Source organism: Alexandromys fortis, unplaced genomic scaffold, assembly GCF_014885135.2.
Source record: "Alexandromys fortis isolate MF-2015 unplaced genomic scaffold, M_Fortis_MF-2015_v1.1 scaffold_88, whole genome shotgun sequence".
NCBI classification, from domain to species: domain Eukaryota; kingdom Metazoa; phylum Chordata; class Mammalia; order Rodentia; family Cricetidae; genus Alexandromys; species Alexandromys fortis.
Window position 1 is genome coordinate 7,361,174 of NW_026067961.1, and position 15,691 is coordinate 7,376,864.

A 15,691-nucleotide genomic window follows, 5' to 3' on the forward strand; every position below is an offset into this window, starting at 1 on the left:
TCACACGACCACTAAGTAGTACAAGTTGTCAACGTGTACAACTATCAATCCTCCAGAGAGGTCAGAAGGAGGAAACTATTGTTGAGTTAAAAAGTTTGCATTTATTTATTTTGTGTGTGTGTGTGTGTGTGTGTGTGTGTGTGTTGTGTGGGCAGTCACAGAGAGGCAGATGACTGTGGGAATCAGTGCCCTCCCCTTCCACCGTGTGGATGCTGCGAATTGGACTCAGGTGATCTGTCCTGGCTGCAAGCTCCTGTACTGGTAGAGCCACCTTGCCGGCCCAGGAGTTGAGTTTTAATAATAGTGGGGAGAGTGATTTAAGCAGGAAAGGTGATAGTCAAGGGGTCAGTGTGGGTGGGATGAGATGGAAGGTGGATGGGAAGCAAGGCGTTTTTGAAGGCATAATACTATTTGAACTAGGTTCATTTATATCCCTATGCTCACCTGAGACTCAGTTTAATCCACCTTTGAAATGGGGCTGGTTGGGTTGGCGCACATTAAGCCACCCAGCATCCCGGGAGGCGCCCGCAGCTCTGCGGGAGCGGCTGCTGACGCTAGGGGGCGTTCCATCGACGGCTCGGTGCTCGGCTGGCCAGGCGCAGGCACATAGCCTTTCGATTGGTCGGGTCTAGCGTCCCAGCCAGCGCCATTGAGGAGTGGCGGAGAGGAAGCGCCTGGCAGAACTGGGCTAGGGCGGCAGCGCTAGCGATAGCTACAGCTACAGTGACAGGTAGGGAGGCGGCGGGCAGAGCTGAGGGTCTGACGAGCAGCTCCCACCGCAGTCGTCCGGGCTGTGCTCAGACGGCCCGGCTCGGGGTCCGTGGCAGCCGGCCTCTCCCGGAGCCCGGGCACCCTCGCGGGGACCTCGGAGCCCGAATGTCGCCGGCGGCACCTCAGGCCCGGGCTCGGGGTACCGGTCCCTGCAGCCTGGCGACACCCCTGGATTGTGGGTGTCACTCCTCCCGAGGTCTGAACCCAACGTGCCAGTGTCCCTTCAGCACACCCCCCAGCGGGGCGTCATTCCATCCCTCAGTGCCTCCATCCCCTCTGGGGTCACCTCTGGGTGGGGACATCAGGCCTGGTCCCTGGGGTTTTCCCTTACCCTCTCCACCTCCAGGTAGGGCACCCTTCGGCTTCCTTAGTAACTTAGAGAGCCATCTTCTCTAGGCTTGGTGGCTCTGTCCCCTGCTGCTGCCAGGCTTGGGGTTCTGACAGCCGACGGAGACGTGGGAAGGCAAGGGAAGCTTTGCATTCCTGTGGAGCCCTGGCCTGACACCCACTCCGACTTGTCCCCTGGAGGCTGAGCTCCGGGGATCCCTCAGTTCTGAGTCCTAGCTGCCTCATAGAGGGACTCCCCGGGTTCAGTTGCCGATGCTTCTTCCCCTTCCCGGGTCTGGCCTCGTTTCGGGAGGGGCCTGGCTCAAGGTCATGTCCGGCTGTTTGCCCAGGCCGTGGTCTGAGTCCAGATCCTCAGTGTCACCTGCCACAGTGGATAGGGGAAGCCAGGTGGGGGTTATTGCCGGGCAGCTGCCTAGAAGTCCTGATGGACCCGAACATATAAACACTGGGATTCTGGCCAGTCTGGCGGCCCTTCCTGAAACCGGATTCCTTCAGGGAATCCTTGAGGTGGCCTCAAGCCTGGTCTACAAGCTTAGCAGAGCTAATGGATGCTTTCTGGCTTGGGCCCCAATTTACTGAGCTGAGGAACATCTTAGGGCGCTAGCCGCCCATGCCTTTGTAAATGTCTACTTTGTGTTCTTTCACGCTGAGAGTAAACTACAGTAGGGCCTGAACTTGGGTACAAAATGACAGTAGTTTCCTGAAAATGTAAAATTATTTTACGGTTGTGTGTGTAGTCAGGGGACAACCTGTAGGAGTGTTCTCTCTTTTCACCATGTAGGTTCTGGGGATTAAACTCAGGTCTTGAGTCTTGGTAGCAACTACCTACACTCAGAGACATCATGCTGGCCTGACACTGGTTTCTCTGTACTGGGAAAACACCTGCAGTTGGCACTTCAGGGAGAGTTGGTATTTAGGGCTGAAATTAATGGCAATAACAAAAATAAAGAGTACTCCAGCGTTGGCTGGGTGCCCAGGACTGTTTGAGGCTCATATAGTAAAACAGGCTAGTCAGTTTGACACTACGCTTTGATAGATTTACCGTTTTTAAATGACAATAGAGAAATGTTTTTGGTTTTTCCAGGCAGGGTTTCTCTATGTATTCCCGACTGTCCTGGAACTCACTCTATAGACCAGGCTGGCCTCAAACTCACAGATCTGCCTGCCTTTGCCTTTCAAGTGCTGGGATTAAAGGTGTGCGCCACCATCACCCGGCTAGCATTTTTGATTAACAAGAAAAATTTGTTTTTGTGATCTCTTTAAACAAATACTGAAGAGTCTCTCCCAGATTCTTAGTTTTATATCTGGAGCAATTACAAAAAAAAAAAAAAACTTTTGGAGGAAATAAGGCAAGTATTCTGCAAGTTTTTAAAATGATATTATTTAGATAGGGTCTCAGTATGTGTTCTGCCGGCTTGGAACACCTGCTTATGTAGAGGTAGACCAGAATGACCTTAAAACTCAAAGCTCTTCTGCCTCCCTTGTGCTAGTATTAAAATTGTGTGCCACCACCCTGAATAGTTAATTGTTCATTTATCGCTCTCTCTATCTATTTATTTATTTTTTGAGACAGGGGTTCTCTGTGTAACAGCCCTAGCTGTTCTGGAACTAGCTCTTGTAGACCAGGCTGGCCTCAAACTCACAGAGATCCACCTACCTCTGTCTCCTGAGTGCTGGGATTAAAGGCATGTGCCACCGCAGCCCAGCCTAGTTAATTGTTTTTTAACTGTCCCTGATAATAAATCAACCTTGCATGGAAGTGCTAGATATTACGGAGGAGAAGTAACTATTAGTCTTCCCTGGAGACTGTGTTGACTTTCAGGGGGCTTTTGCTTTGGGTCTTCCTTGTGTTGATAGCTTTTCCCTTGGGGTGAGTGTATCTTCTGGCATTAAGATAACTCACTAGTCATTGGGCAAAGTCCTTGGAAAGGATCCTGAAAGTAGCCTGGTTCCAAGTGGGACACATGCCACAGGAAATCTGGAATGTCTGGCGTGGTGGCTGATGTTCAACACAAATGGCCTAGAGCAAGATTTACAGCTCAGAGTTCTAATTGGAATCCACTAGCCCAGTGATCTGAGAACCCGCCTAAACTGTAGTTTCTGTTTGTTTGTTTTCAGCTGTCCTGGAACTCTCTATTTAGACCAGGCTGGCTTCAAACTCATAGATCCCCTTGCCTCCGCCTCCCAGTGCTGAGATGCCCGGATTAAAGACGTGGACTAATATTCTTGGCTCCAACTTCAAAGTTTTTGTTTGTTTATCTGTTTCAATATCTCTCATGTTAACCTTTTTAAAAATCATGTTTATTCATTGTGTGTATATGCATTTGCGCCTGTGTGTGGGTGTGCCCATACCACAGCTTGCATATGGAGGTCAGGGGACAACTTTCTATAGCCAGTTCTTTCCTTCCTGTAGGTCCTGGGGATGGAACGCAAGCCCTGAGGTTGGCAGCAGGCGCCTTTATCCTCTGAGCTATTTGGATGACCCTCATGTTAACCTTTTATAATAGTAAAAATCATCTATGTAACTTTAGGCAAAACATTTCTTTTTAAATTTTAGTTTATATTATGATGTTTTGTCTGTATGAATGTCTGTGTACCACATGGTGCCTGGTGCCCATGGAGAACCAAAGAAGACATCAAATCCCCTGGAACTGGAGCTACACATTTGAGCCATAATGTGGGTGCTGGGAATTGAACCTAGTTTCTGGAAGAAGAGAACCAATGAGCCATCACGCCAGCCCCCCAGGCAAAATCTTTTACAAATATTTGCTAAAGTATCATAGTTATATCTAAACCAGATGAAATGAAAACTGATTTTAATTGCCAATATTTTAATAAGCTTTAGCGTGTTTATTAAGTGTTTAAAAGAATAGTCTCTATATATAGATATATTTTTTGTAATACTGGTAAGCACAATATCACACCACTTATTGTAATGAGCAATTGTGGTTCAGTAGTGAATCTAAATACCGAACCCACAGCCGGAGGATTTCTGGTGTTCGGCTAAAACTCTTCATTAGCTCAGCATCTTCGGGGTGTTTAGCGATAGGGCTGGGGATGTAGTTCAGGTGCTGGGGTGCTTGCCTAGCATGCTTGAAGCCCTTGGATCAGTTCTCAGCACCACACAAACCAGATGTGGTGGTGCACACTTGTGATCTCAGCACCTCTTCACCTCCAGTCAGAAGTTCAAGCCTATATCTTCAGCTGTATAGTGAGCTCAAGGCCAGCCTTGGATATATGAGACCCTGGTCTGGGGAAAACAAACAAGATGAGTGACTAAACACTGTCTCTCCCTCCCATTTACATGGTTTTATGAATGAGTCTACTGCATAAATTTGCACATCTTAAATAGGACACCTTAACTAGTGTTGTAGAGTGTGAATTTCATTCACACAGCCTCTGAACATGTTTGCTTTGATCTAGGTTCCCACTTCTTAGCATTTGGGCTGAATGAGTCTACTCTGTGGGGTTGTCATGAGCACTGTAAGATGTTTGGCAGCTTCCACAGTCCCTCCTCACAAGATAGCCACAGCAGCATCTGAAATAGCAGTAATCAAAGAGCCGGAGAGATGGTTGGGGGATTAAGAGCACTAGCTCTTGCAGAGGATTTAGGTTTGGTTTCTAGTACCCACATGGAGGCTCACAACCTTCTGTACTCCAGTTCCGGGGACCATCCCTCCTTTGGCTCCTACAGGCTTCTGCATGAATATGACACACATACACCTAAAAGGAGCATTTTCAGATGTTGCCAGATTGGCCCCGTGAAAAGCCCTCACTAGAGCAATCTGATCCCAAGTCTCATCCCCAAAGGAAGTATTTCAGAGAATAGTTAATTTAAAAGGCCCAGCTTCCGATTGCAGGTGGACACTGGTCTTCCATTCCTCCTGCGCCTCTGTAAGCCTGCCTCTTACCTTTTTCCACCCGCAGGCAGGTAAACGGGATGCCAACACAGGAATACAATTCAGGTTCTGTTTTGTTGTTTTTGAGACAGGAACTCATTATTTATCCATGGCTGGTTTAGAAGTCTAGACCAGGCTGGTCTGGAACTCACAGGGATCCGCCTGCCTCCACCATCTAAGTGCTGGAATTAAAGGCGTTGTCTTACCACACCCAGCCAAGCTGTTGTTAATTTCCTCTTTTCCTCTTTTATAGATTCTGTGACCATGAGAGAGAGAAATAAAGACTGATCCATGATTTCTAATCACCTTTTTCTGAGGAAATAGTCATGTTGGAAGGTCTTGTGGCCTGGGTTCTTAATACCTATTTGGGGAAATATGTCAATAACCTGAACACTGACCAGCTTTCAGTTGCGCTTCTCAAAGGTAAGCACACGTCTCTGCAGTAAAGAATGGCCTGCCTGCCTGTCTTCCTTCCTTCCTGCCTGTCTTCCTTCCTGCCTGTCTTCCTTCCTGCCTGTCTTCCTTCCTTCCTTCCTTCCTTCCTTCCTTCCTTCCTTCCTTCCTTCCTTCCTTCCTTCCTTCCTTCTGCCTTCCTGCCTTCTTTCCTGCCTTCCTTCCTTCCTTCCTTCCTTCCTTCCTTCCTTCCTTCCTTCCTCTCTTCCTTTCCTTAACTAATTAATTAAATGAAGCATTTGCATTTCTTTGTTTGTGTGTGGGAAGATAATGCTTGTGTCATGGTTCCCGTGTGGAGGTCAGAGGACAGCTTGTGCAAGCCGGTTCTTTCCTCCTACCATGTAGGTTCTGGGGCAGGTAAAGGTATCAAACTCAGGTTAGCAGCCTTCCTGGCACCTGCCCTTACCCACCGAGTCACCTCACCTACCCTAGCTTACCTGTGGGTTTGTGTGCGGTAATATGCATGTTTGGGCACAGGTGAGACAGCTCATGGGTATTTTCAGAGGCCAGAAGTCAACTTGGGGTGTCTTTCTCTGACACTTTCCATCTAAGTTTTTGAGACAGGGTCTCACAATATAATCCTGACTGGCTAGCTAGGAACTGACCATGAAGACAGGCTGGTTTTGAACTCAGAGATCTGCCTGCCTCTGCCTCTTGGGTGCTGGGTTTATGCCCAGCTAATTTTTTTTTTTTTAAAGCAAAACAGTAAGATATATTGCTGGTGACTGCTTTACCCCAGTTAGGTTTTAGCTTTCTGGATGCAGCTGCTATGTCATGACAGTGGTGTTGACCTTGGCTTCAAACTTATTAGCTGATAATATTGAAATTCTGAGTCACAACTTCTTTAGCAAAAGAGGGCAATATTCCTCCTATGGTTGCTGTAAGGATCACGTGGGAACACCCCTAGCCTGTTTCACATAGACACAACATAGGCATCCACTAGAAGTTTTAAAGTAATTTACCTCGAGGTCTTTGATGAAATCTTTTTTTGTTTTGTTTTCAAGACAGGTTTTCTCTATAATAGCCCTGGCTGTCCTGGAGCTAGCGCTTGTAGACCAGGCTGGTCTCGAACTGACAGAGATCCACCTGTCTCTGCCTCTCGAGTGCTGGGATTAAAGGCATACTCCACCACCACCTGGTTTGATGGAATTTTTTGAGAACTTTTTTACTTAGTAGTTTTCTTTCTTTCTTTCTTTCTTTCTTTCTTTCTTTCCTTCCTTCCTTCCTTCCTTCCTTCCTTCCTTCCTTCTTTCTTTCTTTCTTTCTTTCTTTCTTTCTTTTCCTTTTTAGGTTTGCTTCGGTTCTGGGAATTGAACACAGAGCCCTGTTGAAATAAGAGCGGTGGGGCTGCATCCCCAGCACCCTAGCCGCCTGCTAGCTTATGCCCCGAAATAACAACACACAAACTGTATCCATTTAAACACTGCTTGGCTCATTTCTATCTAGCCTCTTCTAGGCTAATTCTTGCACCTGGACTAGCCCATTTCTAATAATGTGTGTAAGCACCCCAAGGTGCGCTTACCAGGAAGATTCTAGCCTAAGTCCATCCTGGGTTGGAGCTGCCTGGGAGAGTGAAGCCTGGCGTCTCTGCTCCAGAGAGCAGAGCTGTCGAGTCTCTCAGGAAGCAGAGCAGAGTCTGACCTCACTTCCTCTTCCTCCCAGAATTCTATTCTGTTTACTCCTCCCACCTATGCTTTAACCTATCAGGGCCAGCCAAGCAGTTTCTTTATTGCTCAATGACCTTCCTCCATCAGAGCCCTGGGGATACTAGACTAGTGCTCTACCACTGAGCTATTTCCCCAGCATATTGTCTTGCTTAGAAGTAAAAGTACTCAAGGTTCGGGGCATGGTAGCCTTTGCTGGCCTGCACGTGGTACACTCAGTTCTATGATTTGATGTGGGAATTGGAAAGGGGTATCTTTCCCTCTTTTCTTTTTTAAAAATTTAAATTCTCCTTGCTTAGCTCAAAGTGGAACTATTTAATGCACGTAGAGAAAGAATATAGTTTGAGCTAGGCGTGGTATACACCTTTAATCCCAGTACTTGAGAGATACAGGCAGGTGGATTTCTATGAGTTCGAAGCCAGCCTGGTCTACATAGTGAGTTTCAGGACAGCCTGTTCTACATATGGAGTATGTAGAGGGGTAGGGGGACTGAAGAAATGGCTCAGTGGTTAAGAGATCTGGCTGCTCTTCCAAAGGACCTGAGTTCAGTTCCCAGCATCCCTTGTCTGTAACTCCAGTTCAGGGTCTGACTCTCTCACAGACATACACACAGTCCAAATACCAACACACATAAAAATTAAATGAATAAAAAAGCAATCGTAGTTGCATTTATATCTTTTGTGCATTTGTGCACACACATGCCGTAACATATGTGTGTAGATTAGAGGGCGACTTTGGGAGTTGATCCTCTCTTCCCACCCTGTATGTTCTAAGAATCATATTCAGACTAGGCAGGAAGAACCTTTACCCTTTGAGTCATCTCCCTGGGCTTCCTGATGATTTTCACTCTCTAGCCCTGGCTCATTCTGACACTGTGAAGTCTCTGCCAGCTTCAAACTGGTGATGATCCTCATGCCTCTGCCTCCCAAGTGCTGGGATTATAGGCATGCACCACCACATACAGCTTAGATGTAATATATCTTTTTTTAATTAAATCTTTTTATTTTACATCCTGATTGCAGTTTCCTTTTCCTCCTCTCTTCCCGTTCCCTCCCTCTGTCTCTCCTCTACCACCAACTCCCATTCACTCCTCCTCTGTCGCCATTCAGCAGAATATATCTTGTAACAACTGCATGCATCATTAGGGTAATTTTTTTTACATCCTCTTTAAGGACTATTCTTTCTGGCTTTTAGATCTATGGGAAGAAGCTGGGTGTAGCGAGGCACGCTTTCAGTCCCAGCACACGCCTTTAATCCTATCACTTGGGAGCCAGAGGCAGACGGATCTCTGAGTTTGAGGGCAGCCTGGTCAACAAAGCCAGTACCAGGACAGCCAGGACTGTTATACAGAAAAACCCTGTCTCGAAAAACAGAAACAAACAAAAAAAATTGTGGGATGAAACCTTGAGGAATGGTTTTTTTTTTTTTCATAACTGGCATTAGTTATGAAAGAACTTGACCCCTTTACTAAGAACCCACAACACAGTGCAGTGTGTGGCGCTCCTCTGACCTGAGGGACTGGTCATGAGAGGAACTGACAGTATTTGCCTGTCTTGACGCGGTTGAGTAGGGATTGAGGGCATAGGGGGCTAGATGAGCACAAGCCTGTTACTCTGATCTAGTAGCGAATATTTACTGTTGTAAATGTCTGGGGAGATGCAGGAGACAGTGCTCAAGTGGCTGGACTACCTGCAACGGGTAAGGGGGGGGGTGGGAGAAGACTTTTCTTGTTTTGTTTTTTGAGCCAGGGTTTCTCTGTGTAGTCTTGGCTATCCTGGAACTTCATAGAACAAGATGGCCTTGAACTCACAGAAATTCACCTGCCTCTGCCTCCTGAGTGCTAGGATTAAAGGTGTATGGACCAACGCCGATCAGACTGTTGTCCAGTTGTAACATTTGTCTTAACGTGAACAAATTACTCAGCCTCTGCATGTGAGAAGTTATTAACCATCCCGCAGGGTGCTGAGGACCGAGCAGGTTCATGTGGGTCAGAGAGCTTAGAGCTGTCAGTGCAGGTTAGTCCTCAGCAACCATCCTCAGGATAGTCAGCACGCCATTGGCTGTAGGGTGGGACTTCAGCCAAGGGCTGTGCTCAGTCCTCAAGTAGTTAAAAAGCAAGAACAGCTGGAGGCCAGAGTTCACACTTGATCAACACTTAGTGAGCAACTGCTGTGGGCCAGGCTCTGGGTTTGGGATTGATACCAAAAGCTGAGGCGGGAACAGCACCTAAGAGTCAGGTTCAAGCCTGACAGAGCTTTCCTCACATACAAGCTGCATGTGATGCGAGTGGCCACAGAAGGCCTTCTTCACCCTCTCTCCCTCTTCCCACCCTAGGTTGACCTCCTGTGACCTCTAGTGCTACCTCCTAACCAACTCTGAGATTTCTAAGCACACTGTTTGTCTGCTAAGCCTTGTTTTCTCATCTCAAAGTTGAGAAACTGATGGACAGGTCATGTAACCAACCCTAGTTTGGACTGTTTGGAAACTTCGAGCATTTAGTACTGACAGAGCTCAAAAGCCTCTGATGTTGTTGGAGCATGGTGGTTGCGCTTTGAATTTTTTTTTTTTTTTTTGGTTCTTGGAGACAGGGTTTCACAGTGTAGTCCTGGCTGTCCTAGAACTTGCTCTGTAGACCAGACTGTCCTTGAACTGGCAGATAATCTGCCTATCTCTGTCTAGGATTAAAAACGCGGCAACACCACCACCTGACTTTAATTTTTTTGTTGTTGTTCTGTTTTGAATATTTTTAAAAATTAGTTTTCCTCCTTCACATGTTCCTCTCTTCCCCTTTTCCTTTCCTTTCTGTTGTTAGTTGGTTGATGGGGGTGGGGTTTGCCCCACTTGGAATAGGTGGGTGTCAGAAGATAGCTAAACTGGTGGGGGTCTGTTCTTTCCTTCCACTGTGTGGTTCCAGTGATCAGACTTGAGTTGTTACACCTGGTAGCAGTCAGCTCTCCCCCTCTGGATCCTTCAAATAGCCCAGGCTGGCCTCAGACTTGCTCTGGGACTGAGGAAGACTTTGAATTTCTTTCTTTCTTTCTTTCTTTCTTTCTTTCTTTCTTTCTTTCTTTCTTTCTTTCTTTCTAAAAGATTTATTTATTTATTATGTATACAACATTCCTTCCATGTGTGCCTGCAGGCCAGAAAAGGGCACCAGACCTCATTATAGATGGCTGTGAGCCACAATGTGGTTGCTGGGAATTGAACTCAGGAAGAGCAGCTAGTGCTCTTAACCACTGAGCCATCTCTCCAGCCCCGACTTTGAATTTCTGATCTTCCTGCCTTCACATCCCAAGTGCTGGCCTTACAGGTGCACACTTCTGCAGGTCTGAGTGGAACTGGCTCCAAGTGTGAGAGAGGAAGTGCTCTACCTATTGACCTGCAACCCTGGCCTTGAAGTTTTGATTTTTGCTTGGGAATGTCCAAATAGTATATCTATGTAAATATTTTAAAATCAGAAAATGCCCCCAAACCTTAAATATTTGAAATCCCAAGCATTCCAGACTGGGATATTCAACTCGTCCTTTTTTTACCTTGCTATGAAGATTGAGATAATACACGGACCGGAGAGATGGTTCAGCAGTTAGGAGTATTGGTTGCTCTTCCGAAGGACCTGGGTTCTATTCCCAGCACCCACATGGCAGCTCACAACTGTCTGTAGCTCCAGTTTTAGGGGACTTGATGCCCTCTTCATGCCTCTCCATGCACCAGGCACAGACGTACATACATAGAGGCAAAACATCCATACACGTAAAATAAAATTAAAAATCAAAGTGTATTAGTTATTGTCCTAGTGCTCTGAGGAGACACAACAGCCCATGCAGCTAATAAAAGAAAGCAATTAATTGAGGGCTTGCTTCTAGTTAGAGGGCAGTCCATGGTCATCACGGTAGGAAGAATGGGAGCAGGCCAGTAGGCATGGTGCTGTCACTGGAGCGGAGAGCTCTCATCTGATCAGCAAGTTGTAGACAGAGACTGGGCCAGGCATGGGCTTTGCAAGCCCACCTCTAGCGACACACCTCCTCCAACAAGGCCACACCTCCCAGTCGGTCCTAAAACAGCCCCACTACCTAGGGAACCAGATATTCAAATATAAAAGCTTATGAGAGCTAACCACCCCACATATATTAAATATTTAAAGAATATTTCTCTTATCCATTTGAGATTGTAATTATACCGTTTACCTTTTCCCTGTCCTCCTTCTCAGCCCTCCCACATCTCCCTCTTGGCTCTTTTGAATTCCTGGTAAATGTGTCTTTTTTTAATGCGATAATCCAGGGGCTGTGGTTATAGCCTGGTGGGAGAACATTTGCCTGCACGGGTGGGTGGGAGATTAGGCGGGTCTGAGTCTGAGGTCTACTGTTTGGGGGAAAGAGGGATAATGATAGAATATTTTGCACACAGTAAGACCTCACTCACTAAGTGGTAGGTGCTGTCACTATCGTTGTCCCACAGCAGCTGTAAAGTCCCTGTCCTCAGAGCCACTCACCTGTTGGGGAGACAAATTAAACAGCAACACAGCAGCCATTGCTAACTTTAGCTAGAGGCAATAGCTGGATATGAAGGCTGGCTCCTATAATTCCAGCGTTTGAGAGGATGAGGCAGGAGGATTGCTGTGAGTTGAAGGCCAGTCTGGTGTACATAGTGAGTTCCAGGCTAGTCTGGGTGACTAGCCTGTGAGAATCTGTCTTCAACTACAAAAGAAGTTACACTATGCATCAGAGTGCATGGGAGAGGAGCCTTTTGTTCTGTCTGTAGGGCCCGGGGAAAGCTACTGTGGGTGGCTTTTGAGTGAGCAGAAAAGGGTTTCAGTGGGTTGCACAGGAGGGGTCGCCACTCTTCATGTGGAGTGAATCCCAGGAGCAGGCACTGGGGAGTCAGAAAGTAGAGGCTTTGTCATGTGAGGACTCTGCACTTCAATCCCCACCCCCTTGTTTTTTGAGCCCTCTTCAGCCTGGTCCTTTAAATGACCTGGAGCAGAATAAAGAGAATCTGGTCACTAGAGATGTCTGGGAAAGTCCCCCGAGGCCTGAGTTCACCACAGTGTCAGTGAATACATCTCTGGCCAGTGTGGGGTGAGGCTTTTTGGGGCGAGCAATCCCTGAATAAGCCAGGAAATTGTTTGCCTGGAAATCAATAAGTGGCGTCTGGCCTTGAAAACGCCGAAGTCATTCGGGTGCTTTGCTGCCTGACTCTCAGGCAGTCCTTTTTAGCAGGGCAGGGCCCTTCCCAGCCAGTCGTGGGCACACACACACACGTGTGTGTGTGTGTGTGTGTGTGTGTGTGTGTGTGTGTGTGTGTGTGTGAGAGAGAGAGAGAGAGAGAGAGAGAGAGAGAGAACTAGTTTTCTATCTTGAACCATTACTTTTTTTTTTTTTCTGTTCTTAACTGTTGGCTTGCTGCAGGCTTCTGTTTCTTCTCTTTCCTTTCTGCACCTGCTATGCTTTCCCTGCTTCAGCTTCTTTAATGTTTTCTGTGTGAGTTCCTTCCACGACTGAGCAGTACAGCAGCCAGGGAAACCCAGGAGCCACCTGCTTTGGTGCCAGATTAGCATATGGAAAATAAGACCATTCTCAGTGCAAATGAGAAGAGGCTGGGGCGTGACTGCTGCACGTGGAGCACTCATCGCACATGGAGCACTCACTGCACGTGTGCGAGAACCTGTCTTCTATTCCTAGTGCTGCAAAAACAAAAAAGGAAACTGCTTGTCTCTCTGAAAGTCATTTTCACTTAAGGAGAAATTTTCTGATTTTTTTCTCCTTTATGATAATTTTCTCTTCACCTTTGGAAGCAGGTTTATTTTACTTCAGTTTAGTCTTAAAGCTGTGATGTGGGGACCCCCCAACCGAAAAAAAGATACTACACTTGAATCTGCCCAATTGCCAGGTTTGACCTCTTTTTAGATATGCAAATAAATGCAGTCATTTATCTGGGGAAGTACCAAGCCTCCATCATTATATCTTTGCATTGCTTTGTCTGCCTGGTTCTTGGGCCTTTCTACCAGCTGTTCTCAAAAACACCCATCCCAGACAGATTCACGTGGCTCAGAAATGGTTTTGCATTGTGCAAACAGTTTTATCATTCCAAGGCCCTCTCCTCAGCAGTTTGTGGCTAGGGGTGACGTCTCCCTGTGGCCTTCAGAGTAGAGCTTGGTTGTATATGTGCAAATGAATGGCCTGCATAGTCAGTTGAGCCCATGCGTCAGCCCTCCCTTACTGTGATAAAATACTTGGGACGATTCGTTTAAAAGGGGAAAGGTTATTTTTTTAAAAAAATTTATTTATTTATTATGTATACAATATTCTGTCTGCATGTGTGTCTCCAGGCCAGAAGAGGGCACCAGACTTCATTACAGATGGTTGTGAGCCACCATGTGGTTGCTGGGACTTGAACTCAGAACCTTTGGAAGAGCAGGCAATGCTCTTAACCTCTGAGCCATCTCTCCAGCCTGGGAAAGGTTATTTTGGCTCACAGTTTTGGTTCACATGAGTTGCTCGGCCCTATTGCCCCTGGGCCTGTAGTGATGGTTGAGTGCCTGGCAGAGCAGGCCTGCTTACCCTGTGACAGATGGGGAGCAGAGTCAGTGAGGGGCCCGAGGTATGTCCTCAATACTCTAACTTCTACCAAGTAAAGGCCCTGCTGCTTCCCAGTAGTGTCATGGGCTGGGGTAATCCCTTAATTCATGGCCTTCGGTGGACATTTGGATCCCAGTGGTAGCAGAGCTAGAGCTGGCTGCCCTGTCTTTGCACATCCTGTTCAGAGTCATCGTACAAGTTGGCCCTGTTCTTTCTGTGCCTTCTGACCAGATACTGTGCCTCAGGGAAGGGAGGTACAGAGAGACCATTTGGTCTCATTAGAAAAAAAGAATACTTTTGGGTGACTGGTTTTATTTAGTTAGTTACTTTTTTTCTTTCTGAGATAGGGTCTCTCTATAGCCCTGGCCATCCTAGAACTAACTGTGTATATAGACCAGCTGGCCTCATAGAGATCTGCCGGCCTCTGCATTCCGAGTGCTGGGGTTAAAGGCGTGCACCACCACTGTCTGCCTTCAGTTTTATTAACTAAACCATGGGCTCTCAAGCATTTTGTGACCTATGGTCAATTCTGGGAGAAGGCATTGCTGAGGGCTGGGACTGCTTGTTAAAAACCACAGCAGATTTTTTTTTCCCCCTCGAGACAGGGTTTCTCTGCGTAACAGCCTTAGCTGTCCTGGAACTAGCTTTTGTAGACCAGGCTGGCCTCGAACTCACAGAGATCTGCCTGCCTGCCTCTCCAGTGCTGGGATTAAAGGTGTGCGCTACCACTGCCCTGCTAGATTCTTGTGTTTTAACCTCAGAGATTCTGATTTGGGGGATGTTGGGCCAAACCCAGGAGCCTTTATTATATCTTAGAGAGTCAGATGATGGCAGTCTTGTGGGAACTATTAGTCTAAGATAGGGGTCTTCAAACTAGCCAGCATGCCAGATCTGACCTGCTAGCTCAGGATGGCTTTTACTAATTTTACTCATATTAATTAATTATTGTATGTGAATGCTTCTGTGCAAGAGGTCTAATGACAACTTCTGGGAGTCTGTTCCCTCCTTGTACTGTGTGGGTCCTGGAGATTGGTCTGTTCCCTCCTTGTACTGTGTGGGTCCTGGAGATAGGTCTTCTCGCTTGGCATCAAGCACCTTTATCTGCTGAGCTATCTTTTTCCTTATTTGGCAGCGGCTGGGGTGGGGGGTGTGTTTGAGACAGGATTTCTCTATAGCTTTGGAGCCTGTTCTGGACCTGGAACTAGCTCTTGTTAGACCAGGCTGCTTCTGCCTCCTGAGTGCTCAGTGTGTAGCCAAGAATGATCTGGAACTTTTGATTCCCTGTTTCTATCTCCGAATTGTGGGATTACAGGAATGTACCACTATGGTGGTGTTACATTTTCTTTGGTGGGGATCAAACACAGGGTTTTATGTATGTATGGTGAATACCATTGAAACCCCTAGTTGTCCATTATATTTTTAAACCTTTGAAAAAATGAGGAAACTGAAGCCTGGCAGTGGTGGCACACGCCTTTAATCCCAGCACGCAGGAGGAAGAGACAGGTGGAGCTCTGAGTTAGTTTAAAGGCCAGCCCAGTCTACAGAGCGAGTGCTAGGACAGGCTCCAAAGCCTATGCCTTTAGTCCTAGCTACTCAGAAGGCTAAGCTAGGGGCATAGTTATGAGCCCAGAAGTTTGTGGTCAGCCTGGGCAACGTAGTGAGTGAGACCCATGAGTCAAGAAAAGAAAAGGAAGTGACAACAGGATGGCGAAGTGGGTAAGGGGGCTTGCTGTTAAGATGGCAACCTGAGTTCTGTCCCTGGAACCTAAATGGTGGAAGGCGAGAACTGACTTCTGCAAGTTGTCCACTGTGACACACATGATATGCGCGCACTTGTACAAATACAAATAAATGTAATAAAAAGCTTTTAAAAATGAATGTAATTGGGCTGGAGAGATGGCTCAGAGGTTAAGAGCACTGGCTGCTCTTCCAGAGGTCCTGAGTTCGGTTCCCAGCAACCACATGGTGGCTCACAGCCATC

At 46.9% G+C, this 15,691-nt stretch overlaps 1 protein-coding gene across 5 annotated transcripts in view; it reads left to right on the forward strand.

Moving 5' to 3' along the window:
- Positions 1 to 620: 620 nt before the first annotated feature.
- Positions 621 to 15,691, forward strand: part of Vps13d (vacuolar protein sorting 13 homolog D) — a 221,120-nt gene continuing 206,049 nt past the window's right edge. For all 5 annotated transcript variants that reach the window (XM_050153110.1, XM_050153115.1, XM_050153113.1 and 2 more), the window contains exons 1-2: positions 621 to 730; positions 5,272 to 5,441. In XM_050153110.1, the coding sequence (XP_050009067.1) occupies positions 5,345 to 5,441 (97 nt within the window). In that variant the 5' untranslated portion in view covers positions 621 to 730; positions 5,272 to 5,344. The remainder of the gene's footprint in view (positions 731 to 5,271; positions 5,442 to 15,691) is intronic.